This window comes from Abramis brama, assembly GCF_963993115.1.
Source record: "Abramis brama genome assembly, chromosome: 8".
In the NCBI taxonomy this organism is placed as follows: domain Eukaryota; kingdom Metazoa; phylum Chordata; class Actinopteri; order Cypriniformes; family Leuciscidae; genus Abramis; species Abramis brama.
The window spans coordinates 24,454,837-24,481,981 of NC_139970.1; the positions used below are offsets into that span (position 1 = coordinate 24,454,837).

The following is a 27,145-nucleotide window of genomic DNA, read 5'->3' on the forward strand; positions in this document are numbered from 1 at the left end:
CAGGAGACAATTTATGGTGATGCTTAGGTAGACACACTTTCCCTGTATTATGTGAAACAGGAGACTAAGAATCCCCAAATTACCCTTACACCTTTTGTAAGATTTGTTGTATTCCAAAAAAAATTATGTATTCATTTTTTTATTTTTGTCAGACATCTTATATAATTATTTTTTTTTTTTAATTGGCTGCTATAATTAAACCTATAATAAATGAAAACAAATTATAAGAAAATATGAGTGGTGCTTGTCTGTGCAAAAATCACCGGCACCGCCACAATGCCATGGCTGCCTTACTGCAATATATTGTTTATGTATGAGATAAAGATAGCTTCATTGTACGTTTATGGAATAAATTCCATTCATCCATGTTATCATCCATTAGATAAATAGGTAGATTGCTAAAAGTATAACTTGCCAATCAAGCTGCATGATTTGAGTTGGTTTGCAACTTTTCTTGCATAAAACAGTGTTTGTCTTTGGCATGGTTGTGACAGGAATGCCCCAGATGTGCTGCGGATCCTTCTTTCTCACAGTCGTGGTTTCATTACTCAAACAGAGTGCTCTTCTTATGACCTCTCAGTCATTAGACCAAATCACCCTCATGAAGAGAGAGAGAGCCACACCTGGAGGAAGAAAATAATCAAAAATAGATTGAAACTGAGAAAAAGCAAGCAGTGTGTGAGAGAGAGGCAGTCTAGAGAAATAAACCAATAAATCTGAGTATTATATTAAAAACACAAATCACACATAGCATGCAAAATTGAACTAAAATGAATCAAAGCACTTCAGAAACATATGACAAAAGCTTGTGTTTGAGAGTTTAAAGAATCAATGTGTGTTTTTTGAATTAGTTATTACAAAAGTAATAACACAAAAGAGAGCAGTTGAGCGAGACATGTTATGTTAAATTGTAGCAATACACAATCACAGCCTTCTCTTTGTGTCTTTTATACACTGAACTGTATTAAATGTACCATTGAGATGGGTAATAACATATAGACTGCTCTCATTAGCTTATTACTTTACAAGGCTATTAGCGCAGATGGTGTAAGATGGTGACATTAAGGTATTTTACAAACACACACACTGATTTTTATTTTTACTTTAAATAGGCAAAGGAAAATAAAAAGGACAAGAAAACCAGAGTGAGTAACTACTTCAATGTAAAATTGAATCAAAATGTTTAAAGAAATTAGAAAGTGGAGAGGGTCCACCTAGAGCGTGCTCTGGGAGGAAATCATAGCTGGGGCATCCTTGGTTACTGCTACTTGAGATGGTGGGTCTGGGGGATTGTGGGTAGTCCCATGGCAGGCCTGTTAAGACATGATGTTTTGCCCTTCCAGCCACAGAGGGGTTTCTTCTCTTCTCCTCCGACTCTCGAGATGAGCACTAAACCTCTACCGGTATCCATGGTGACCCACTGGGAACTCAGATTCCTCAAGGTAGCTCGCCAGATGATTCAGGAGGGAGCAGGAGTGAGTGGTAAACTGGAAAGGAAAAGTGATGGTTTATGCTGTCAATCCAATATAACTAGTGAACTTTTTGCAGAGATGTGATGTTTCGGTTCCACCCAAATGCTGATAGATTATACTTTGTTACTCTGACTGCACCAGTTTACTGTTACGCATTACTCAGAGCTTGTTCATTAATAATTTGGAACTAAAGGTCGCATCCAGCAGACGCACTGAGCCTCTCAAGCTCTTTATTGTCATTCGCGCAGGGTTACACTGAACAATGAAATTCCCTTGACGCTTAGTACGAATTGCATAGAGAAGAGAGAAATAAATACTGAGAGTTAGAAAATAAAAATGAATTTATAGCAGGAATTATTCATAACTAAATATTTGTACTCGAGATTTTTTTGTTTTATAAAATAAGTATGCAGTGTGTGGCAGTGCAAATATTTTTCTGAACGTTCCAATATTATGAGATGTATGTGTAATATATTTCAGTACTTGTAGTGCTGTACAGTTGTTGTAGTTGTGCAAGGTCTATGTTGTCCAACAGGAGGATGGCCTTTGGATGGGAAGCTATCACAGTGTTTAGTAGAGGAGAAAGTCACACATGGAAATATATAAGCTACACTACTGTTTCAAAGTTTGTGGTCAGAAATTTATTTTTTAAGGAAATAATATTTTAATTCATGCATTAACATGAATGCTTTTATGCATTGATTAAAGTTTGTAAATTGATTAAAATTAAGGTACAAAGCCATCATTGCAGTGCCCCAAGGTAAAAGGCGAAGAAGTAGGCCTATACATCTTTGTACCTTATTTACCCCTAAATGATACATAATAGTATTAGTACTTCAAAACTACAAATTAGTACCTTACGTGTACATATAGTACTTTAGGTGTCTTTTAGCTTTTGTACCTTAGGGTACTGCCCCAGTGACAGCTTTGTAACTTTTTCTGAGACACTTATAAATGATGTCAAATGCTGTTCTGATAAACTTTATATTCATTTGAGAATCATGAAAGCAATGTATCATGATTTGTACAAAAGTATTAGTCAGCACAACTGTTTCAACATTGATAATATTAGGAAATGTTTCATGAGCAGCAAATATTAAAATGATTTCATAAAAATCATGTGACACTGAAAACTGGAGAAATGGTGCTGAAAATTCAGCCTTGCCATTAAAGGATTTATATATATATATATATATATATATATATATATATATATATATATATATATACATATATATATACATATATATATATATATAGGCTATATATAATTTTTATTTTTTTTTAAATGGCAATACTATTTCACACTATTACTGTTTTAACTGTAGCCTATTTTTAATCAAATAAATGCAGCCTCTAAACATAAGACTTTTTTCAAAAACAATAAAAAAAATCTTAACAAACCCAAACATTATTCTGAAAGTGATAAAGAGATAACTAATAATAAACAACACATTTCTAACTTCCTGCCTACCCTGCTTTAAAAAAAAAAAAAGACTGGTCTCCCAGTCTGATCAGGCTAGTCTGTTGCTGTTTAAATAGTTTTGGGCACTTTTCAGCTGGTTAGGCTGGGAGAACAGCTAGGTCTAAACCAGCTGAGATCGTAAAACCATTTTAGGCTGGTTTATGATGTTTTTCAGCGGGCCATAGAAACCAGTGTTTCAAATGTTCAAAGGACGCCACCCTGCGGATCACGTAAGAAATGCACTAGTCTGATAAAACATTAACAACAGCAGCAGTAACCTGTCTAATAATGGGAGGGCAGCAGATTGCATATTTAACATATCATATATTTATAATATATATATATATATATATATATATATATATATATATATATATGCTGGGCTACATGGTCATGCTTTTACCCTCCCACAGTGTTAGAACTATTTTACAATATGTTTAAACGCTCATTTAAACGCTCCCTCTTTCTAATCTCTCATAATAGGTCTCCTAACAAATGCCCACAAGATCTCTCTGTTATGACACATTTGTCATGCAAAGAGCAGGTGAATGCAGTCCACATGCAAAGCAGGATGCGAAGCAGACTGGTCACAAACGGCTGTCTGTGCTGTGATGTCATCTGCCGGAAGATGCAGGTTTTGTGCGCTGACTGTATTCCAGTGAAAGGCGTTTGACAGCTTGTCGTAATAAAGGAAATGGGAGCGAAGCGATAGCATTACTCATCTCCATGGAGCGCCATAATGCGCCATCCCACAAATAAAACGTTTTAGAGAAAATGGTTCCCAGTTCAACGACTGGTTGATAATAGACAGCCTATTTTTTCCCCCATTACAATCATAATACTAAGAGCATCGACCTTGCTGGCGTGGCCATGAATCCGGCGGAACAAACGGTTACTTGGCTCATTACGCTCGGGGTTTTGGAATCACCAAAAAAGACAATTTCGGACCCCGATGGATTTCTGCAGTCTTCGCTAAAGGATGGGGTTGTCCTGTGCAGGCTGCTGGAGCGGCTGCGTCCAGGCACTACTGATAAAGTAAGCGCGCATCCTCCCTTTGGCGCACCGTGTTTCAGTGTTCATTTTACCCGTAATCTTCACTCTACACACGCGTGGATATGTGTTATCGCACAAGTGGCCAATATAGTGTATATTTTGTTGGTCAAAACAGATGTTTAATCCTCAATATGAATGTAAACGCATACAGCAGGTCGGTTGTGGCGTTCAGCGCACGCTAGTGCTGCTGTTGCTCCAGGCAACAACATTGGCAGTCGTCGATTTTATTGTGAGATATAATAAACTAAACGTTTGCTTTTGACTGTCATATTTCACAGGAAACCAGTAAAACATACATTTTAACCGACTGTGTGTAAGAGCACAGTTTGTATAGGCTACGTTATGGAAACCTGAGGATAAGCGCGTGCAAATCGCATTACATGGCTGTGTATGAACAGCATTAATCTATTAGGTATTATTATCAAGGTTAGCTATGAATCCCTGTTTATATTGCTTACATGGGAAATTGGCCTCCATAGACATTGACAAAAAGCAGTACATTTAAAGAAACAGTGTTTTTTTTTTTTTTTTTATTCCCATAAGCATCTGCTTCTTTCCAATGCAATTCGGAAAATCACACCAAATGGCCTTCATTCAACTATAGTTCAACACACGTTTTTTTTCTTATCTCAACTAATTTGCACAAAAGTAAAAATAATGCAATAACATTAAATCACACAATAAATTAAAAACAATTCATAGTATCAGAGTGAAAACAAAATATTCCACTGAATAAACTGCCTGAGGGCAAATGCAAATCTATAGTGATTTAATATGCCAGTAGGGCCTCTCAGCAGGTACAGAATTCAAATGTATTCTTTTTTTATAATTAAAGTCAGGTAGTCAGCACATAAGCACTCAAGTATAATGATATCCAGCGTGTTTTGTAAAGCAGTTCATCATAAATAATGCATGGAGTCTGTCCTTCTTGGTTTGGTATACAGAGGGGGGTGCGTTTTAAGAATTCAGTCATATTCAGGGTCAGCTCTGACAATGACTAACAGTCTGTGACAGCAATAACCTCTTTTGAAGCTCCATCTGGTTTGCTTACCAAATTTCACATTCTGACTGTGAGCATAACAATAGGATGTTTATAGCAGGTGTATTTCCCGGCAAGAGGGCTATGTGGAAATGAAAAAAAAAAAAAAAATCTAAAGTTTGCATATTTAAAGTGGAAAAAGAAATATTAGTGCACTTGACCCTTTTCTAGATGGTGTGGGCAGCAGCTTCATGTTTGTGTCGGGACTGTCCATGTGACCAGTCAGAGTGCAACAGAACTAACCTGTTAAATGCAACATGCAAAAAATAAATAATATATATATATATATATATATATATATATATATATATTTAAATATTACTTGTGTTATTCATGTCACTGCCTTAATTATCATCAGTACATAATGATCCAAATATCTATCGCAGTATTTGTGACAATCAAAATATGAAACTGATCAATAATTAAAATTATCCTAGACACTCGGTTCTTCTGGTCAATTCTCTGTGCAATAATGAGAACAAGACAAAACTCTTTCAGGGCAGATTTGTCTCAAAATCAGACTCGGACTGCAATGATCAGTTACTGCCATTTCTAGATTTGTTACCCCATTTTGTAGCTCTAAAAGAACAGAAACCATTTTAAAGAACACTTGAAGGTATTCAAACATAAGGCATCCCGACAATTCACTATAAACTGTAAATATATCCTAGCTTCAGCTGTTAGGCTCCCTGACTGAAGGAAGTATCCATTTCTTATAGTACCGTCTTAGGTATCCTTTGCAGCTCTTAATAGGATGACACTGCAAAGAAGGAAAGATTTATTGACATTGCAATTTGATTTGCTGATACGAACATTTGTGAACATCTTTCAGCAAATCAACTTGTAATCTTGACAGTTTCCTTAACAATAACTTAAAGCTCTTACTGTTGCTCCTTGCTGTCTAAGGCCCTGTGAACACCTGGTATTAAGATGCGTTTTGGTCGATCGGTTTACAAGTAGATGAGGGACACATACCCGTTTACACCTAGTGTTGTATCTTTTGTCCACTTTCAACCACTTCTGTCCTGATTTCTTCGATGGGAGGGTCTATGGGCTGGTAAATGTATGGGTTTTTTCACTATAACTTATGATGTGCCGAAGGATTGCATCATGTTCTACTGACAATGTTGCGGAACATGTCGCCATATGTTGTGGCACCTCCAGTAGTGACTGACAGATGAGTTGAGCAGTTATACTGTCGTAATTGTGGCACAAAATCTTAAATAAATAGCCTAATTAAGCATTTAAAAAAATAAAAATAAACTAAACATATTTAGAAATCGGTAATATTTTTCAAACATGCAGTCTGTTTGTGGCACACCTGTATTTGAGTACAAGATAAACCAAAACTTACGACAGTTGAGGAAGATCCACAGGTGGCGTATTTAGTAGGCTATCTGTTTGTGATTTATACTGTAGCAAAAATCTGACACTGATCTAAATAAATATAGATAGGCCTATAATTTAATATGTGCTTAGTGGTTATATGATCTATGGCTTTAAAATTCCACAATGAATTTTATGGAATTATGTAATAAGAAATAATGTTGAATGTTTGCTGTAGGCACATTATAATAGACATCCAGTTTAATATAGTATCTGCAGACCTACATTACTCTGCATTGTGAATGTGAAGAGCCAGTGTCAAGGTCCAGCAAACTTCTGAATGGTTGATGCCAGTTTTCATAATACATTTTGGAATGGTGTCACTTTATAATGGTTTGAGGCATTTTCTCTAAAGCTAGTTTACAATTACATGAAATAGGCCTAACTGATTGGTAAGTGTCAGGTTGTGGTGGCACATACCCCTGCTGGTTTGGTACCACTTTAATTAGAACTAAATTTAATTTTAACATTTTTTTTTAAATATAGTTTATAAATCCAAATGACACAACTTAACTGTCAATCATATGCAAATAGAACAATTATTGTTATTTTGTGTTATTATGTGAGTTATCAAAACAACTGTGTATTTACAGTGCAATATGTATTTAAATACATTGTACATATTATAAAAAAAAGAAGAAATGTCAGTGGCTATCCACTGGCACATGCCAATGATAACTGAATATGCCATCGGATGTGCCAATGGCTTCTGTGCGTAAGATGCCATGCCATGCCAATGTTAATACCGCCTCTATTGGCCTGAACAAAAGTAGTACAGGCTTAGAACGACATGAGGGTGAGTAAAGGATCATTTTTATTTTTGGGAGAGCTAACTATTTTCAAATTATTTGATGAAATGTGTTTAACTGTAAGTCTTAACTGTAAATTCACATGTAATTGTTAAAAAACTACAATTTGTTATAAAGAAATACATTTGTTATTTGCATTCTAATCGATTTAGGGAAACTAAATAAAACAGAAAGAAAGGGCCCTAAAAGAGGGTTGAGAGACACTACAGGCTTAAACTAAAGATATTGCACAGCATTCTTTTGTAAATACTGTTATTCATATCATTATTATTTCACTTAAGGATGGGTGGGTTGGCAGACGCTTCCCATGAAAACAATGAACAAGGATTGCTTCCACTCCCTGTGTCCCAATCTGATCATTTTGCACTGTAAAAATGAAAAGAAACAGATTGCCACACTGGTGAAACCCTCTGGAGAACCTCTGGGCATAAGGTCTCCAGGGAACTTACAAAATGGAGCCTACTGTAGAAAGAACTCGAAAAACAGCTACTCTATTAGGGAGAAATGTTTTGAGGTACACAATAGCCTATATTCAAGCTATTTTCAAAAGGGTCCCTAACTGTTCTCAAGGAGGTTTCAACAACATAGTGTCAATCAGTGCAAAAATGGTACTTCTAGTATTTTATTTATTTAAACATTTTTACATTTACAGAACATATTGACTTCATTCCTCCTGGTTCCAGCCCAGACATATTTCAGTGGCAACCCACCACGTGTTTTCCCTTTTGCAGCTACAACACTTTGACAACATGTGCTTTCTTGCTGCAGTATACAACAAATCCCATGACTGACATTAATTCTGGGGTTTCGTCGATTTTGAATTTGACTAAGAGCCCTTTTCCCTCAAAGAAAACACTTAGCAGCGAATACTACGCCAGAACCAACCATTTGATGTTTTAAATGTTGTAATAATGTTTTGATTTACATTATTCTCCTTTACCTCTCAAAATACCTGATCTGAATGACGGATCGGTTTTGATTTCCCCCGCCAGATCAGGGGCCTGTACCATGAAGCCGGATTAGGTGGCTAGCCAGCTATGTTTCAGCTTAGTTTCCGCCAACCCTGGGTTTTAGGTACTATGAAAGTAGCTCGGCTTTAATCGGTGTTCGTTGCCATGGTATCTTACGCTGCACGGCTAACCTGCTCCGGGGCAGGTTATGTTCTGGATTCAAGATCTCAGACCGAAGTTTGACCAATCAGCTGAGAGCAAAGAAACATAGGTGACGTAACTTATTCCCAGTGTCTGCTGTTGCAATGACTTCACCTTTTCTTCCAAATCCGGTGGACATCTCAGCGCAAATTGTTTGACGAGCACTTCGTAGAGAAAGAGTTTTTAGCCAGACAAAATCCCCTTGCCTTAACTGATAGTTACTTGTTTGAAAGATACAGATTTTCCGCGGAAGGAATGTCTTATCTTTGCGAACTTCTTGAGCCGCACATAAAGAATTTAACACGTCGAATTCATGCACTTACTGTACCGCAAATATTGCGTTGCGGGTTTTTTGTTTGTTTGTTTTTTGTTTTTTTTTGCAAGTGGTACATTCTTGCACGGTGGGTGACGCACAGAAGCTAGGGGAAAACACGGTTAGTCAAACCAAGGTGGTCCTCGCTCTGCAGGAGTACATGAAAAGTTTCATTAGTGTTCCCCGGACATTTATCGACCATGTCCATAAAAGAGGGCTTTTATAAAATTGCCAGTAAGATATATTGATAGGGTGACATCACATGAACACTTTTTTTTTAAAGCAAATTTCACAAGTGTACTATACAATATATAATAGCCTACATGTTAAGAATTATTTTGAATCTTCTTTTTATTATTCTTCTGTTAATCTTATGATAGGATTCCCTAGAGTCATTGCAACATGTATGCAGTCTATTGCTCCAATCTCCACTGCTCTAGGGAACATGAGGCAGATTATGTTAATAGGAAGTCCTATCACAGCCATAATGTTCAGGTAGAGATGATGTGAATATGTGAGATGATTATTTTCTGTGAGATGAATCTTTAAATTAATAGTAACATTAACAGATATAACAATGATTTACTAAACATTTCATCTGCAGACGACTTGTGGTCATGAACATATATGATCAAGTTTGGATGCCAAATGGCCTGGCTCCAGTGCTTGTCTCACGAATTTTCTGTGAGTCGGTGTTGTGTCAGCGCTTTGAGGAAAGCAAGTTAAATTTGGTACAGTACAAAACACTGTTCATTTAAACTGAGATAGAAAAACCTACACAATAACCCCCTATCATGACCCTCAGACAGGGCCACAGCACCACTTCAGTGTGGCCCTCAGTAAAACCAGAGTGAAGATAGAGATGACCTTTGGCATCCTAAAGGCACATTTCAACTGTGTTCGGCCCTTAAGAGTCACCAGAGCGGGCATCACAGATAGTGGCTGCATGTGCCATTCTGCACAATATAGCCACCAGTAGAAAGAGCGAGAAACAACACAAAACCAGCTTCTCCCCGATGAAACTGACCCGATCACACTTGACCACCCAGCTGGTGCAGATATATATTACATATATATATTACAATTACAATATTACAATATTACACTTAATAAAAGCACATTGACTGCAGATATGTCTCAAACTGTTTTATTGGTTTTGTGGGATGGGAGGGAGAAAGAGAGCAAGAGAAAGTTGCATTAATAAATATTCATACTAAAGTGTTACTTGGTTAAATAAGTTATACTAATATATATATATATATATATATATATATATATATATACTATATAACTATATACATACTGAGATCAGTTTTATCCCATTGAGATACTTTAATAAGCACTGAAGCCCATTGAGGTAGAGGCCTCAGTTTCTGGGGCAGGTTGTGAAAAAATCCTACAATAAAAGAGATGTGTAAGGGCCAGTCCCTTTTTTATGCCACACATTCAAATGTTTGCCATAATAAAAAGCCCAGTGCATTCACATCAGCAACTGTCTGAGAACACACAGAGTGTCTTCATTTCCTCCACCCTAATAAATAAAAATATGCCAATGTAAAGCATAACTGTTGTAAAGCAGGTTATGTTTGGTGTTCTGTTTGCTGCATACTGACCTCTGTGTGGGAGACTGTGTGTGTATGTGTGCTGGCTTCAACAGGGACACTGTATTTCCCTCTACTGCAGAACATAGTCAGCCATATTTAAAACTTAAAAGTAGTAATGTATTGCACACGTACCCAGTGTTACTTGCTTAGAGGAGCCAGCACCAGGGTCAGATTGTACAGCACCTGTAATCCCATCCATAATCGGCCGTCCCTTATTGCCTACTCAGAGCCAACTCCTCCACCAGTGTATTCTGGTTTTCTGAATTTAATTCTTTATTTCTGTTTTCTGCAAACAAGTGTTTGTGATAAAATGTTCACAAAAGTAATAAAAGGTTGTGGTAAATACTCACCACTTTGAATTATATTTTTATATTTTGTCTTTATCTGCTGCCAAGAACATTTGGAGTTGGGGTTGCATCTAAAAATCAATGAATATTAATTTTTCTTAGTACCGGTACATGCACATTTTTATATATTATAAAAATAGACTATAGGCTAATAGGCTATATTACACGTAAAGGCTACACATACATACATAATTTTACATAAATATAGAACGTATTTGTTTAACTTACACATTAACAATCAGCAATCTTTCTCCAACAGTCTTCTCTTGCTTTGGCCGCAGAGACCGTATTGTTTCGAGCTTGAAATACATATTTAAATTCATCGTAATTATGAATGATTATCTCTTGCTCCTCCGCGGAAAAATCGCGACCCGCGATTGGTTGTTCAGTGTCGACGTCACTCTTTTATGTGCACGCGCGCGTGGAGTAATCATAGCTTGAGGATCAAAGCCTGAGTTGACAGAGAAAGTTGATGAGCTGCATCATGGTACCAATAAAGCCTGATTGCATCGGTTTGGTTTTGTCAACTCAAAACTTATCCTGTAACCCCGAGTTTGTTCAGCTACCTTCATGGTACAGGCCCCAGGGGACAGGGGTGTGTGTTGTTCACGTCCCGTTGGTCCCATTGTGTTCGTTCGGCGTCCATCTGAAAACGTCACTTCCTCCTCCTGCTGTCCACTTCCACGGTGCTGTTTAACTCGCGGTGTATATGTAATTGTAGTCAGTCAGTCAGTCAGTTAGCCCGTGGACTCTCGTGCAGGATACCTGAGCCAGACCTTCACTCCCAAAGCGTTCACACTTTGCAACCGCTCTTCCCGTTTTCCTTAGATCTTTCAAGATCCCAAGAACGACAGCGAGTGCTTGAGCAACATCACGGAGTTTCTGAAGGGCTGCGCGGTGTTTCGCGTCGAGGTAAGTTGGTGTATTTATGGTATTTTGAGTCTTGACTGTACTGTATGTTGCTGCATTGGCGCCACAATGAAAACAATCAACAAAAGAGACGTGCAGTATACAGAGGAGACGCAACTCTGGACCGGTGTGAATGAGATCATGCCCCCCTGCACATCGATTCATTGCCGTAGTCTGATGGGACAAAAGCTTTGTAATGTTCTGAAAATGTCTCTAGGGTTTATTTGGGGGTTATTGTACGCATTGTCAACAAAATATCTAGATTTTGCGGGTGATGTTGTGCACTACAGCATCGATATTGTGCGCTGTGTCAGATATGAATGGCGTTGCTTTGTCCATTCATGTACAGTTTGTCTGTTTCAATTGAGTCTGCATGGATTTTAGTTATTGGTATAGATTCTTTGATTGAAGCTTTGTTTTCTGCTTGGTTAAGTTTAACAGAAGTGCCTTTCACAATGTGTTTAATAAACTTTAACGCCAAGTACCCCCAATATGACAAAAATGAATGTATACAGACATTTTTTGGATATTCAATTAATTTAAATTATTTGGTTTTATTTGTTAATGCTATTGTAGTCTAAAACTAACTATAATATTTAGTATTGATTGTATTATAATGTAAATTAAAATATATTATCTGAAATAGTCTTTTTTTCTACAAAAGTTTTTTCTTCTGTCCACTATTAGACCTAGACCAGCTTGATTAGTTAAAAATAGTTATTAACATGCCAGTTTTGGCACAAATATGCACAGAAAGACATACAAAGGGCTAGTAGGACTAGGATTTTGATCTATGCGCATTTATTAAGGAACAGATGGTTCAGGGCAACGCTAATGTATTGTCAAGTGTATCTAGATGTGGTGAGGTTGAGGCCCACGTCACATATGGAGCTCTTGGTAGACGCATAATGTCAAAAGCATTATCTAAACATGTACTGACAATATCTTATAACCCTTTCTCAAGTTCAGTGGGTATCATTGCTCCATCTTTGTGATTAATGTTGTTTCTGGTGTGGTACTGTGATTGTAAATCTAAGATTGCTTCTGCACCATGATCTAGGTATGAAAATGTTCTGCCAGTGATTGTGTTAATGAATTCATCTCAAGGTTTGTTTGCATACATAGGCTATACTTTCAGTTCTGGCTTTGCTATACACTCTTAAAAATAACGGTTCTTTATTGGCATCCATTGTTTTATGAAGAACCTTTAACATCCATGGAATCTTTCCATTTCACAAAAGGTTCTTTATAGTGGAAAAGGGTTCTTTAGATTCATAAAATGTTCTTCATACAATAACATGGTTCTTTTAAGAACTTTTAAGTTTAGCTCCAAATGTAAAAACTCACCTGCTTGTAGCTTTCTAATCCTGAAGACACTGAATGTACATTATGTGGCTTTAGGTCAATCTTTATTTTTAATCACCTTGTGCCTTTATTTTTCTCATATTGAGTGTTCTTGCTTTTGTGTTTGCTGTTACACCTCTGTCAAAGTAATTTGCTCCTCTCTGACCTGTTAAAAGGTGTCCGGTTGACCTTGCAATGCCCAAGGCTCTATTGGGGATCAACCCTGTCATCACAGCAAGCACATTTTGGAACAGAAATAAGCTGTTATAGTAAACACTTATTTTTAGGATTTTGTGTGAAACATTACAGCTGTGAGCACTTGTCACAGAAATTGCAAGGACATGTTATTGTCATTATGCCTCAGGAGTGTCTGCCACTCCAGCCCATGATTTGTATGCACATTCCCGGATGACGACCCTCATCCCATGATTTACATCACATACGTTATATGATACAACTATAGGGCTGACTGAAAGAAGGCTTTTTTAATCTTCTGAGAGTTTGATTTGCGCTTTTTTGTATTAATTTAGGACTATTTTGACCTCACGGGATGAAAGCTTATACCCTTGCTCTAAATGTGTTGTTTAGGGGATTTTCACTAATCTACTCAGTGTCCAGTTTACTCTGAACAGCCTCTTCTGAAGCTGCTTCACCATGAAGCATTGCATGAGCCCATTCAGCTGTGATGATGTGATCTCAAGCTTAACTACATGATGACATTTTCAGATCTGCGGTCTGGCTATAATTTATTTTCTTAGGACTCCACCACGCAATTCCCATTGTTTTTTTAATATTTGATTTCACTCTATATGGAATCACACCACATTAGGGCCAAATCGTATTGTTTTCGCTGGAATTATATTTACTAGTGCAAAATGCCCGTGCAAAATCAGTTTTTTTGGTTTGTAATTTGTAGTAATTGTTGGTTTGGTGTGTTTGAGTGCACATTGTTACACAGCAAAAGTTCAGTGACATTTTTATTTGTGCATGGTAGAAAGCACACAGTGAACTCAGAGAAAACGCTATGCTTAAGCAAACATTTTGTGAATAGGCTACTACAAATGATGCCCGTGAAAGAGATATAATATTCAGAAGTAAACAGCATAGCTGATTTATAGATTCAGTTTACATCCACAAATGAATAAGCGCGTCGATTCAGGGAGCAGTGCAAAGTGGCCGTGCAAAATCAGTTTTTGTGAGCTGATCGCTGAACAAAAAAGTTCAGGAGATATTTCTTAGCGATGGCTGATTTCAACAGTTTCAATATGATAAAAAATAACTTTTATATTGATTCAATGGATTAATTGCATTTTGGAAAAAAAAGTGTCATGAATTTATTGCATTTTTGGGGGGAAATAATCCGTTTTTATAATAAGTCTTTGAAAATCAAAATCTGGATTTGAATTTTTTATGTTATTATAACCTAAAGATGCTGTGAAAGTTTGAAACAGAAAATAGTGGTTTTCATCTTGCCACTTTCTTGGTAAAGAAAACACATTTTTACTCAAATTAATCAAAATAGATTTATCACATTCTGGAACCAAACTATAATATTCAGAAGTAAACAGTGTAGCTGACAGAGTGTTTATGTCAGAATGTTTATTTTTAAACCACAACCTTCTTGGGGCTTCTTTGACCGATACAACCCTCTAATGTCAGAATGTTTATTTTTAAACCACAACCTTCTAAAAATGATATATTTAACGATATCTTTAGCATTTCTCATCCAAACAACGTCAAACTTGGCACTGCACTTACTCGTGCCCGTAGCGAGACACCTGTCGAATTTGAAATCCATCGGACTAACGGTTCGAGAGATATGCGGTTAACAGACACACACACACACACACACACACACAGACACACAGACAGACACACAGACAGACAGACGTTTCTGTAATTTATAGATAGATGTATAGCCAAAACCAAATACATCATTCTAATCTAGTTACTTAAGTACTTTAAATATGAAAGATTTTAATTAATTTGATTTATTAATTTGTATTTGTTTGTTTTGCAATATGATCGAAGCAAACCAAAAGATATGATAAAGTATGACAAAGTCAGGCATCACCTTATGAAACTCTTGAAACACTTATATTTTCAATATGACAGAGTAAGTCATGTTTTAAAGTGTTGAGTAATGTCTTATTGTGGTACTACTTTTCAAAAGTTTGGGGTCTGTAAGTTTTTTTTTAATGTTTTTGAAAGTCTTTTAAGCTCACCAAGGCTGTAGATGTATTCAAAATATGTTCTATTTGAATAGGCTATATTTTAAAATGTATTTTATTTCTGAGATGGCAAAGCTGAATTTTCAGCATCATTACTCCAGTCTTCAGTGTCACATGATCCTTCAGAAATCATTCTAATATGCTGATTTGCTGCTAAAGAAAGCGTTTTTTGGAAACCGTGCTACATTTATTTCAGGATTTCAAAAGAACAGCGTTTATTTGAAATATAAATCTTTTGTAACATTATAAATGTCACTTTTGATCAATTTATTGCATCCTTGTTCAATAAAATTATTAGTTTCTCTTTTCTTTTTTCTTTTTTTCTTTTTCTTTTTCATTTTACTGTCCCCAAACTTGCATCGTAAACTTGTTTCTGAAACTGCTTTTTAAGTGTGGTTCAGGTGTGATTTGCTTTTTGATGTAATTCTGAAATTACATTTTCCATGGAATTATAGGAGAACATAAAATAATTTCCATAAAACCGATTGTGGATATTCTTATATGTTAGCTAGAAGCTCAAGATGATGCATTGTACACACACACACACACACACACACACACACACACACACACACACACACACACACACACACACACACACACACACACACACACACTTGTTTTTTCTTCTCTCAGTTAACTGTATTAGAGCGGAAAGTAAAGCGGAAGCTGATATTTTGCTCCCACTGAAGTTCACATGCACACAGCCACTGTCCATTCACAGAAGTACACATAACTGTCAATCAAACAGTTCTAATACTGCAAAAGAGCAACACAGGACAGACCATCTAGAGCTGAACAAATCAGATTTCTCACTTCATAAGCAAAGAGACATCAGTGACCCCTAGCTAACCACACCGCCTGCTCAGAGGAATGAATGCCACACATAACAAATGACTGATGAATGTCTGCATAGATGCTGAATGTGGACTATTTGATTGTACGTCTATCTGATACTATATTTGATTGTACACACAAAAGCCCTTTATGCTAAAAATGAAGAAATTCATAAAAATAAAAATATTTAAGTTAGGCTACATCTAATGGGAATCTGTATATTCAGGAAACGAATACATTTTTAAAAAAAATAAAATAAAAGCAATTATTTTAAATGCATGATCTATACTTCGTAGCAAAAAAGTAGCTAAATCTTAAATTAATTTTTTCCATTAAAAAATGCCTATCAAAGTTGTGTCTTCTTCACTTTGCATCAACTCTGAATAAATCAGGCAATGTCAGCAGCATCTTTAACTCTGAGCAACCCTTTCCTATTTCCTACTCATAGTGGATCCCTCAGTAGGACACATAGTCCTGGAAGTTTTATATATTTTTTTTGTTGATATTTCATAAAAAAAACAATGTTGAAGTCTCTGTGGTCTCCGTCTGACGTAGTTAACTTGTAAGCTGGAGTTGACAAGAGCTCACAAAACTCTTTAGTGATATGATATATTTTTTTGCATATTATTCAAAATTATTCTAATGTTGTTTCATGATTTTATTTACATATAGCCTATATTTGACCTGATTCAGCCTTTATATACATAACATGTTTACATCTACTGTCACCATGAAGTTAAGATTCTTACTTTTTTAATGGAATATTGCAGTTTTTATTATGAATAGTTTATTCATGCACAATATATATATATATTTTTATTTTTACAACCTGTCACTCCCATAAGATCACAGCAAAAGCAAACCCTGATGTAATGGACTATAGCGAACATGCCACTGTTGCAGGTCGGCACAAATAAAATGTATGTAATTGATGTGATTTAAAGACAGGCTACAGATCCTTTGGATTCAAATTGGGAACCTTTCTGTTGCTGCTACAGTGTAGCACATAATAATGCTTACCATTACACTGACTCAACCTAACATACGCATTGTGAGCTACTGGAGATCAAGAATGAGACACAAGGGAAGGTTCACCTAAAAATGAAAATTGTCATCATTTACTCACTCTCTCATGTTGTTCCAAACCCATAAGACTTTCGTTCATCTTTCAAAAACAAATGAAGATATTTAAATGAATCTGAGAGATTCCTGTCTCTTCATTGACAGTTCATGCAACTACTTTTTTTATGATCAATCGCTTCAAATGTAAAGAGATCATAAAGAGATCGTAAATCTAATCTATGTGAATTGAGCCGTTTAGTCCAAACATTCATCAACGCACACATCAGTTGTGGTAAACAGAAGCTCAAGCATGCATGCTTGACATGCGACAACCAATGAGGTTCATTCTCGTGTGTTATGAAGCATGTTTGAGTTTCCGTAAGAACCAATGAGGTTTGTAAAAGCCTAAATTCAATCTGTTCATCATATAAAGCAATCCAGTCTCTTCAGAAAATTTGGACTAAACCACTCTAATCATACGGATTAGTTTTGAAATCTCTTTATGAACTTTTTAAAACAACAAAAGTGGTAGTTGCGTGACTGTCAATGGAGGGACAAAAATCTCTCAGATTTAATTTAAAATATCTTCATTTGTGTTTTGAAGATGAACGAATGTCTTACGGGTTTGGAATGACATGAGGGTGAGTAAATGATGACAGAATTTACATTTTTAGGTGAACTATCCCTTTAATGTGCTTGAAATAGGCTAGAGTCCTATATGGTTCTTTCACTGTTTTAACTGATTTGTAGGTGGTGTAGATTAATGGTGTTATATAATGTTTTTCTCTATAGCCATTTGAGGCTGGTGACCTGCTTCAGGGCCACAACTTCAGCAGAGTCCTCACTACACTGGTTGCCCTCAATAAAGTGACTGCAGGTAAGTCTAGTATCTAGAACTGTCCCATTTAGATTTTCACAATATGAATTCATTAATTTTTTAAAACATTATTCTTTTAAAGGAACACTATTTAACTTTAGGCCCACTAGTGGTTAAAAAATAAAACCGCATGCATTTTGCAGAAGAACATTGTTTGGTTGTGCTTTGGCTCTGCATGACTGTGCGGATGAATATGGTTATCCTACTGCTCATAAAACATTCACTACTAGGCTTAAGAGATATAACCAGTTTAGATGGAAAGGATCTCAAGCTGACTAGCTGAAGACGTTACTGTGGCTATACACGGTACTTCCTGGAAAATAAATTCCAGCACAGTGCTACAACAACAAATCCCAAAAGTACAGAGTTATTAACAGTTTAAAATGTGTTCAAAGTTCCAAATGTGCTCCTCTAATAATGTGTGACACTGTTACAGATGTTCCCAGTGGTTGTTATTCTCTTCTGTGTTCTCTGTGTTGGTGTAGATATTGGCATTGGCAGCGACTCTGTATGTACGCGTCACTCTTCCGCCCACCGGATCAAATCCTTCGAATCGCTGGCCTCCCAGTCTTCACTGGGACGATCTTCTAAATTGCTCCATAACCAGTTCCGCAGCCTTGTGAGTAACTTTGGGGTGAGACCTCTCAACCAACCTCACCAGATCACAATGGAAATATGTGCAAAACATCTGCACAACTGTTCCAAAGTTTGGGGTCAGTGATTTTTTTTTTAATGCTTTTTTAAAGAAGTCTCTTAAGGCCCATTCACACTGAGCACGATGCGATAAAGCTATGCTAATCACAGACAAACGGAGCTTTCATACTGAACGCGAAACATTTTTCCTCATGTATGTATTTTGTAGGTTTTCCCATTTGGCTTTAACCTCATCTGCTGCACAACATACAACAGTAAATTAAGATAAATAAAGTTTGGTACTACACAGAAACCATCATCGAGTGCGTGTAATAACTTCAGACTGCGATTTAAAGTGTATTTTGGTTAAGTAATAAGCAGATGTGCATTATTTGTAGTGTTTTATAATAAACTGAACTGCTTAGCATTTCTCATGTAAGCATTTCTCATTCTTTATTGTTACAAAATACCCCGAGCCTCATGAAAAACACATACAGAACATATATTGTTCTAATCATATATTTATTTGGCTTCATGTCTCATCTGTAAAAACATTTCTCTCAGTTGTTTATGTGTGGAACCGTGCAGAACTCAGAACGAGGAAATGAACATGACGTGGCCGTTCGGTAGGGCAGGAGTTATGATCAGATAATATGATTGATATGACAGCATAATATATGCTCTCTGACACACAACAGACACGCACGGAAGAAAACAGCGCTCTGTACGCTGTTTCAAGCTCTTCAGATCACATAATTCAGTGGAAAATTAATAGAAATAATATTCTGTATAAAGAACATGTAATAATAAATCTGTTCTCAGACACCAGTGATAACACTCAACATCCATTCTCTTCTCTCTTCCGGAATACTTTTCTTCTGGGTTTACACAGGTTTTCAAAACAGCGCCACCAATCTCACACTTTTGTGTAACAGCAGCGGCTCTGTTAAGCTCAAAACTAATTAGGCGGCTTGTTCCATCGCGGGGGGATGGGGAAAAAAATCGATACACTGGTGGAAAAAAGAAACTGTCGCGCTGCGATTGATCGCACCCAGTGTGAATAGCTCCATAGGGATCTATTGTTTCGATATAAGAGTGTCATTGCGACGTACATTCGCGTCGCTTAATCACGCTCAGTGTGAAAGGCCCTTTAAGCGCACAAAGGCTGCGTTTATTTGATAAAAAAATACAGTAAAACAGTAATATTGTGAAATATTATTACAATTTAAGATAACTGTTTTCTATTGTAATATATATTTTAAAATGTAATTTATTCCTGTGATGGCAAAGCTGAACCAATTACTCCAGTCTTTGGTGTTTCATGATCCTTCAGAAATCATTCAATGCTCAAACATTTCTTCTTATTATCAATGTTGAAAACAATTGTGCTGCAATATATTTTTGTGAAAACTCTGATACATTTTTTCAGAGTTCTTTGATAAATGGAAAGTTCAAAAGGACAGCTTATTTGAAATAGAAATCTTTCACTTTTGATCAATTTAATGCATTCTCGCTGAATAAAAGTATTAATTTCTTTAAAAAAAATTTTTTACTGACACCAAACTTTTGATCAGTAGTGTATAAAACTTCTGTCCATGTGAAGAGCTGTTATGTTGGCATATTTTTTGATAAGTTACAAAGGCAAAGATGTCTTTCTTTTGATGTTTGTAACTTAACTTATTGGTTTTAGAAGCAGTGTCCTGAAACTCTGTCTTGTGCAAACATTAATTAATGTAAATGGGTCAGTTTTGATTTTCAGACTCGTGAGGCTGTATGTAAACACAAGTACTCTCTCTCTTATAGGACATGACGGAGAACAGTAATGCTCAGTTAGTGGTTAAAGCTCGCTTCAATTTCCAGCAGACCAATGAGGATGAGCTTTCTTTCAGCAAGGGTGACATCATCAATGTTACTCGCACAGAAGAAGGGGGCTGGTGGGAAGGATCCTTCAACGGCAAGACAGGCTGGTTTCCAAGCAATTACGTCAGAGAGATCAAAGGGTCAGGTATGTGTCAGTTTGCTATAGACCCATTATAAATATATAAACACGGTCTTTTCTTTATCCACAGTGCACATTTATTAAAACAATCTATGTGGCCTTACAGACAAACCAGTGTCCCCTAAATCTGGAACTCTTAAAAGCCCCCCCAAAGGTTTTGATACCACAGCCATTAGTAAAACCTACTACAACCTGGTAAGCGCATTTTAATGAAATATCCTTTTGAAGTGTCACCAGGTTGATTCGCTTAATTTTGAAGGTTTTGTGCATAAACGGTAATCAGACTCAGTTGATTTGTGAATGAGCGCCGGTGATTTGTAATCATTGTGTTAGAAATATCTTGTCTAAAAATAGCTGCTGTTTGTTTGTCTTCAGGTGCTACAGAACATTTTAGAAACCGAAACAGAGTATTCAAAGGAGCTCCAGAACCTTTTGACCAACTACCTGAGACCTCTACAGATGACAGAAAAGTAAAACGCTTGCTATCCTCCAAAAAACACACAAACACAAGAATATAATACTCAATTTAGCTTTAAAATTAACATTATTCTATTTACTATGACTAGGGCAGCCAATGTTATGCCTGGTTTCACAGATGAGTCTTAGATTAAGCCATACGTAGCACATAGTTAAATTAGGACATTCGAGTAGGTTTTATAAACATGCCTTAGAAAAAAAAACATTACTGATGTGCATTTTGAGTTAAAACAATGGTGCTGATGTCGACACCTATAGCCTCGTGGGCAAATGCGCCGACATGTAGCGCCGTTGTGCTTTGGGCGACCCGAGTTCGAGTCCCGATTCCGTCCCCCCTCTCTCTCCCACCTCACTTCCTGTCTAGCTACTATCCTATCCTAATAAAAAAAATGGCAAAAATGCCACACAAAAAAAAAAAATGGTACTGACATATTTTAAGATATGTCAGTGCAAGTTGCTTTCAGTTAAAACATCTCAAACATGCATTTTAATCTGGGACTAGGCTTAAGCCTTGTCTGTGAAACCGGACATTAGTGTGTTAATTAAGTGTGATTAAAAAAATATTTATGATTTTTTTTTTTTTTTTTTTTATGTAACCAATCACTATTATTCGAGTGAAGTACAGCCTTAATGTTTAAGCATTGACTTTTCTCATCGTTTCTCATAGACTGAGCACCTCAGATGTAAGTGTCATTCTTGGGAACCTGGAGGAAATCAGCACTTTCCAGCAGACTCTGGTCCAGTCATTGGAGGACCGCACCAAGTGAGTTTCATTCTAACCATGAGCAGCCGTGTGATTCCTGGACTGTCTCTTAATAGCACTGAGTAATTTACGACAGGAGGGACTAAGCACTTAGTGAAACTGAGACTCAATCAAATGGATCGAGTTTCGACTTCTAGATGGTGAAAATAGACCTGGGCGGTAACGTAAACCTGAGGTCCATTAAAGGGAAGGTTCACCCAAAAATTAATTTTTGTCATCATTTACTCACCCTCAAGTTGTTCCAAATCCGTGTGGGTTGCTTTCTTCTGTAGAACACAAAACAGAATATTTTAAAGAATGCTGGTAACCTGTCAATTGACAGCAGCCATTGACTTCCATAGTATTTTTTTTCCTACTATGGAAGTCAATGGGTTCCGTAAACTGCTGGTTACCAACATGGAACAACATAAGGGCAAGTAAATGATGACAAAATTTTTATTTTTAGGTAAACTATCCCTTATAGAGGATTAGAGTATCACTAGAGTTTTCTAATGTTTACACCTCTAGTGGTAAATATTTGAACAAGATTGGAAAATGCAAAATGAGTTTTTATCTGTCAAAGAAAGTAAGAGCACATTGATTTTTTTTTTTTTTTTGTAAAGAAAACCTTAGAAAATTATAAACAGAGAATAAAAGCATATTGCTACATAATAAATGTTTAATAAAATTGTGACAAATTCAAATATAAAGTTTGCAAAAAATCCAAAATAACATAGTAGTGAAGACTGAAATTACACTACTGTTCAAAAATATGCAGTGGTAGGATTTAAAAAAAATTTTTTTGAAAGAAGTCTTTTTTTTTCCTTTTTTTTTTAATGTTTTTGAAAGAAGTCTTTTTTTTTTTTTTTTTTTAATGTAATTTATTCCTGTTGTGGTAAAGTTGAATCTTTAGCATTATTACTCCAGTCTTAAGTGTCAGATGATCCTTTAGAAATCATTCTATGTTGATTTGGTGATCAGTAACTATTTTTTATTATCATTATATACATTATTAATATTTTATGAAAACCCTGATACATTTTTTTCAGGATCCTTTAATGAATAGAAAGTTCGAAAGAACAGCATTTATTTGAAACAAAAATCTTTTGTAACATTATAAATGTCTTTATTCTCTTCTTTTGATCACTAAGTCAAGTCACCTTTATTTATATATTGCTTTATACGATACAGATTGTTTCAAAGCAGCTTTACAGTGATAACAGGAAAATTATTCAATGATGCAAACAGATTTCTTTATGGCTGTACAGCAACTCTAAAAAAAAATAATGTCATTGTTCAGCTGAGGTCAGTTCAGTGTTGATTCAGTTCCGTAGTAAAGATGATCAATTATTAAACAAGTTTATTTAATCTAATAAAGCAGTTCTGCAAAAAACAATGATGTCATCGTCCAGCTCAGTTCATTTCTCATCCAATAATGTCAGAGCAGTCAAATCAGTAATAGTGTTGAATATGAAGTGTCCCCAACTAAGCAAGCCCGAGGCGACAGTGCCAAGGAACCCAAACGCCATCAAGTGACAGAAGGGAGAAAAAAAAAAACTTAGGATAAACCAGTGCTCAGTTGGGGGGCCAATTCTCCTCTGGCCAACGAACGAACATGGTGGATTGTGGATCGATAGTATTCAAATATTTCCTTTCGGTTCCTTTTGCTTGATGATCGGATTCATCACGCCAGTATGGAGAAGCTTGTCATAGATCTATGCAGAGGATTTGTCTGTTTACTGTGGCCTTTGCTGAGGATATGTGCCGATTAGTGGTGTTCTGAAATGAAGAGGCAAAATATATATATACAGTGAGGAAAATAAGTATTTGAACACCCTGCTATTTTGCAAGTTCTCCCACTTGGAAATCATGGAGGGGTCTGAAATTGTCATCGTAGGTGCATGTCCACTGTGAGAGACATAATCTAAAAAAAAAAATCCATAAATCACAATATATGATTTTTTAACTATTTATTTGTATGATACAGCTGCAAATAAGTATTTGAACACCTGTCTATCAGCTAGAATTCTGACCCTCAAAGACCTGTTAGTCTGCCTTTAAAATGTCCACCTCCACTCCATTTATTATCCTAAATTAGATGCACCTGTTTGAGGTCGTTAGCTGCATAAAGACACCTGTCCACCCCATACAATCAGTAAGAATCCAACTACTAACATGGTGTTGTAAAGTTTTCTTTCATCGACGCAAGACCAGGAGACAGTTGGGATCGCGTTCAACAGAAGTTATTCTTTATTGAGAACTCCGCTGTACGTTGCTGCAGTACTTCCAACATTATCTGACTGAGGGAACTTTACATGGTATCTTATAGGCAATTCAGTGGGCTGTCCTTAAAGGTGCTGAACTTACACACAGCCTTAGAGATGACTACTGAATCTAATCATCTAAAGACAATAGAGGCAATTACCCCCAACTGAGATAATGGTACCCCCCAAATTGTATAAACAACACATGGTCACGAGAACTAAGACTAGGTAAACATTCACACATAGTTCAACTCTTAGTAGAAAGATCAAAGACTAACAAAACCCCTTCAAAGGAAACTGTTAAATCTAATCGGTAAATGGATGCCCTCATGTTCACCTTGAATGCCCAATACAGTATAGTTCACCTTAGTTTTTTATGTGATGTTATGTAAGGAAATAGGATAAGCAGATCTAAAACATATTTGAAATAGATTCTTAAATTTGTAACCCTTCAGTCCCCCGTTTGAGAGTTCTTAAAAACTCTCACAAAAATACAAATTTAGACACTTAAAAGTTAATTCTTGTAACTTGAAAAAGTTACAGGCACAAGCATGATCTGTGTTGTTCATCTGTAATTGCATGCTGACACAGAAACAAAACATGCAATTTAGGGTCCGTGAATTTTCTGCGTTGTGTATTTTTCATTTTCTTTTGTGATAGTTCGTTCAGCAGTGGGTCTGGTTGTCTTCTTGAGGTTGGGGCTTCATACGCAGATGAGAGGGTCGTTGCATATGGATCTCGGAAAAGCCATGAAGTTTTATCTGCACACTGTAAGACAGAAAACAGAAAAACAGAGAGCAGTATTTCTTCAAACACTAGAGTTGTATGTTTTTTTTTTTTTTTTTTTTAGTCTGCTGTTGTTGTTTCATTCTTTCCCTATTTCTTAATTGATTTGACACCTATGGACCAGTGAGGTGGGGATAAGAGGGGGGATGAGGAAATCTTCACCACATGGCTGACCCCCGAGGCCTGTTGCACTTCGGTTCTTCCATGGGTCTGTGTGTCCTATTCTGTCCGTGTTGTGTGCACACTGTACAGTGTGTGAGAAAATTGGCACCTTTCCATTCTCCAGTGAAACATCAGTCTTAATAGACATCATATAGAGCATGGGGGTCTGACTGGAATATTTCTGTGGTATAACATTTAAGGCTGTGAGTATACTGAATGTCCCCCAAACAAAGGCTGTGACAGTCAATAAGTCTTTCATCTTTGTTGTTAGTTACTGGGGACTCACAGTTAGGCACTCACAGCCTAAATGGTTAACACTATCAAGTTGCCCCACGAGTTTAACGAGGAGGGGAGGGGCTGCTTCAGAATATCAAGCAGGCTAAGCAGAAGCTGAGTAACCTTGTTAACTTCTTTAAAGTTCTTTTTGTTTTTCCTACATTCTTTTCCAAAATGTCCGTGCTTGCCACAGTAAGAACAACTGGCTTCTCTAGGACTTTTGCGTTTCTTTGGCTTCTCTGAGTTGACCTTAACAGAAACTGCTGCAATTCTTACTCTCTCTTTGACATCAGAATCTCTTTCCCAAATAACTAAACTGTCCAAGTTGTCTTGCAGGGTTCTTGTACACCATGTGATGTTTAAGTAAGGCAACGCCTTTCTGTGTTCTGGCAAAAGACAATGAAACCATGTGCGAACCAAAGGGCCATTATCACCTAACACCTTCTCTGGCGTGTCTGCAATTCCACTGTACACTGCAGCTGACTCACAGAATCGTTCTGTGTACTCACAAACAGTTTCACCCTTCTTTTGTACACAATTAGTAATTTTCGACCAATCGATTTTGGGTCCTAAGATATTCTTTAGTATTTTCAAAACACCTTCTCTCAAATCGCCTTTACTGACATGTTGCAGTTCGGAAGTAACAGCAGACTCAAAACTGTTGAATTCAGATTCCGTTAGAATTTGTGATATCAGCTGTGTAACTTCTGCCAACGACATGTCATAAAGACGCATTTTACTGATCAATGCTTTCCTAAATTCAGAAAAATTTGTGCGTGCTGAGGGTAAACTCTGGGAGAGTCTATCTATATCCTTAGGACCTAAAGATGTTTTGGCAACAGTTTGTATTTGGACAACAGAAGAGTTGGGAGTAACACTTTCAGTTCCCTGAGATCTTCTCCTAGCCCCACAAAACTGCACTGAATCTACAGGCTCATCAGTTACTGATTGGACGGCTACATCTGTTTCAAAGAAAGCTTTTAAGTCAGGATAATTGTTATCAGGCTGACTAACTTCTTCCACATCAGTTTTTTTCTGCATCTTTGTTGCGGTTTACTTTCTTAGTCACAGAAGATAATCTAGTACGGAGCTCTTTGATCTGTTTCTCTAGCTCTGAGTTGCGCTTAGACTGTTCTGTAGCTAGTGTTAAACCAAATTCTCTGTGGCAACAGATAATACCTTTCACATTGTTCTTGCGAATACTTTCTCCTAGTACCTTCTTACAATCTTCAATTGACCATACTTTGTCTGGATCAATGCCAAATTTCTTTGTTAAATTCAATCTGACTGGCTCAGTCACGATGGAGTCCATGTGATCTGATAACAAAGACTTGAATTCACTATCTGTCCAAAAAGGTGTAATCTGTCTAGTACTTTTCCTAAACATTTTGTGAATTTGTTACCACAAACACTAAAAAAAAACCTTCTCTCTACTGTCTTACAAACAGAGGGAACAATCTTATTAGCACATGATGCTAAATTTCTCTAGCTTACAGATAGGTCTTCTCTAGCAAGAGCATACACACAATATTAACATGTAACTGTTAATCTTCCCTGCCAACAACAGGGGAAAAATTTCATCTCTAAAAGAAAAACTTTTTTAGAGGCTTATCTTTAGTTAACCAAACTCTACAGCTGTTTGTTAACTTCTTCTCTGAACGGCGCAGAGGAAAAACAAATTTGTACTGGTCTGCATTGGTTCTTTGAATGGAGTGAAACTCACCGAATCGTTGGTTGTACAGAAAAATTTCGTCTGGAACTCAGTCAGCTTTGTTGAGATATTTTTGGAGCTTGAAGTTTTCAATCTGGAGGAAGCTGGAAAGATTCAGTCTGGCAATCTTTGTCAGATCTTTTGTTGAGCTTGAAGTTTCAAGATTCAGTTCTTTGAGCTTAAAGTTCTTTTGAGT

The 27,145-nt window shown here is 36.6% G+C and overlaps 1 protein-coding gene across 6 annotated transcripts in view; it reads left to right on the plus strand.

The window, feature by feature from the left end:
• Window positions 1-3,494: 3,494 nt before the first annotated feature.
• The window catches only part of arhgef7a (Rho guanine nucleotide exchange factor (GEF) 7a), a 38,920-nt gene continuing 15,269 nt past the window's right edge, over window positions 3,495-27,145 (plus strand). For 3 of the 6 annotated variants that reach the window (XM_084123411.1, XM_084123407.1, XM_084123409.1), the window contains exons 1-8: window positions 3,565-3,972; window positions 11,468-11,551; window positions 17,815-17,899; window positions 18,385-18,518; window positions 20,336-20,537; window positions 20,638-20,726; window positions 20,907-21,001; window positions 21,676-21,771. In XM_084123411.1, coding sequence (XP_083979537.1) covers window positions 3,808-3,972; window positions 11,468-11,551; window positions 17,815-17,899; window positions 18,385-18,518; window positions 20,336-20,537; window positions 20,638-20,726; window positions 20,907-21,001; window positions 21,676-21,771 — 950 coding nt within the window. In that variant the 5' untranslated portion in view covers window positions 3,565-3,807. Of the gene's footprint in view, window positions 3,973-11,467; window positions 11,552-17,814; window positions 17,900-18,384; window positions 18,534-20,335; window positions 20,538-20,637; window positions 20,727-20,906; window positions 21,002-21,675; window positions 21,772-27,145 lie in introns of all 6 variants that reach the window. The other 3 variants (XM_084123408.1, XM_084123406.1, XM_084123410.1) reach the window with 3 other exon arrangements.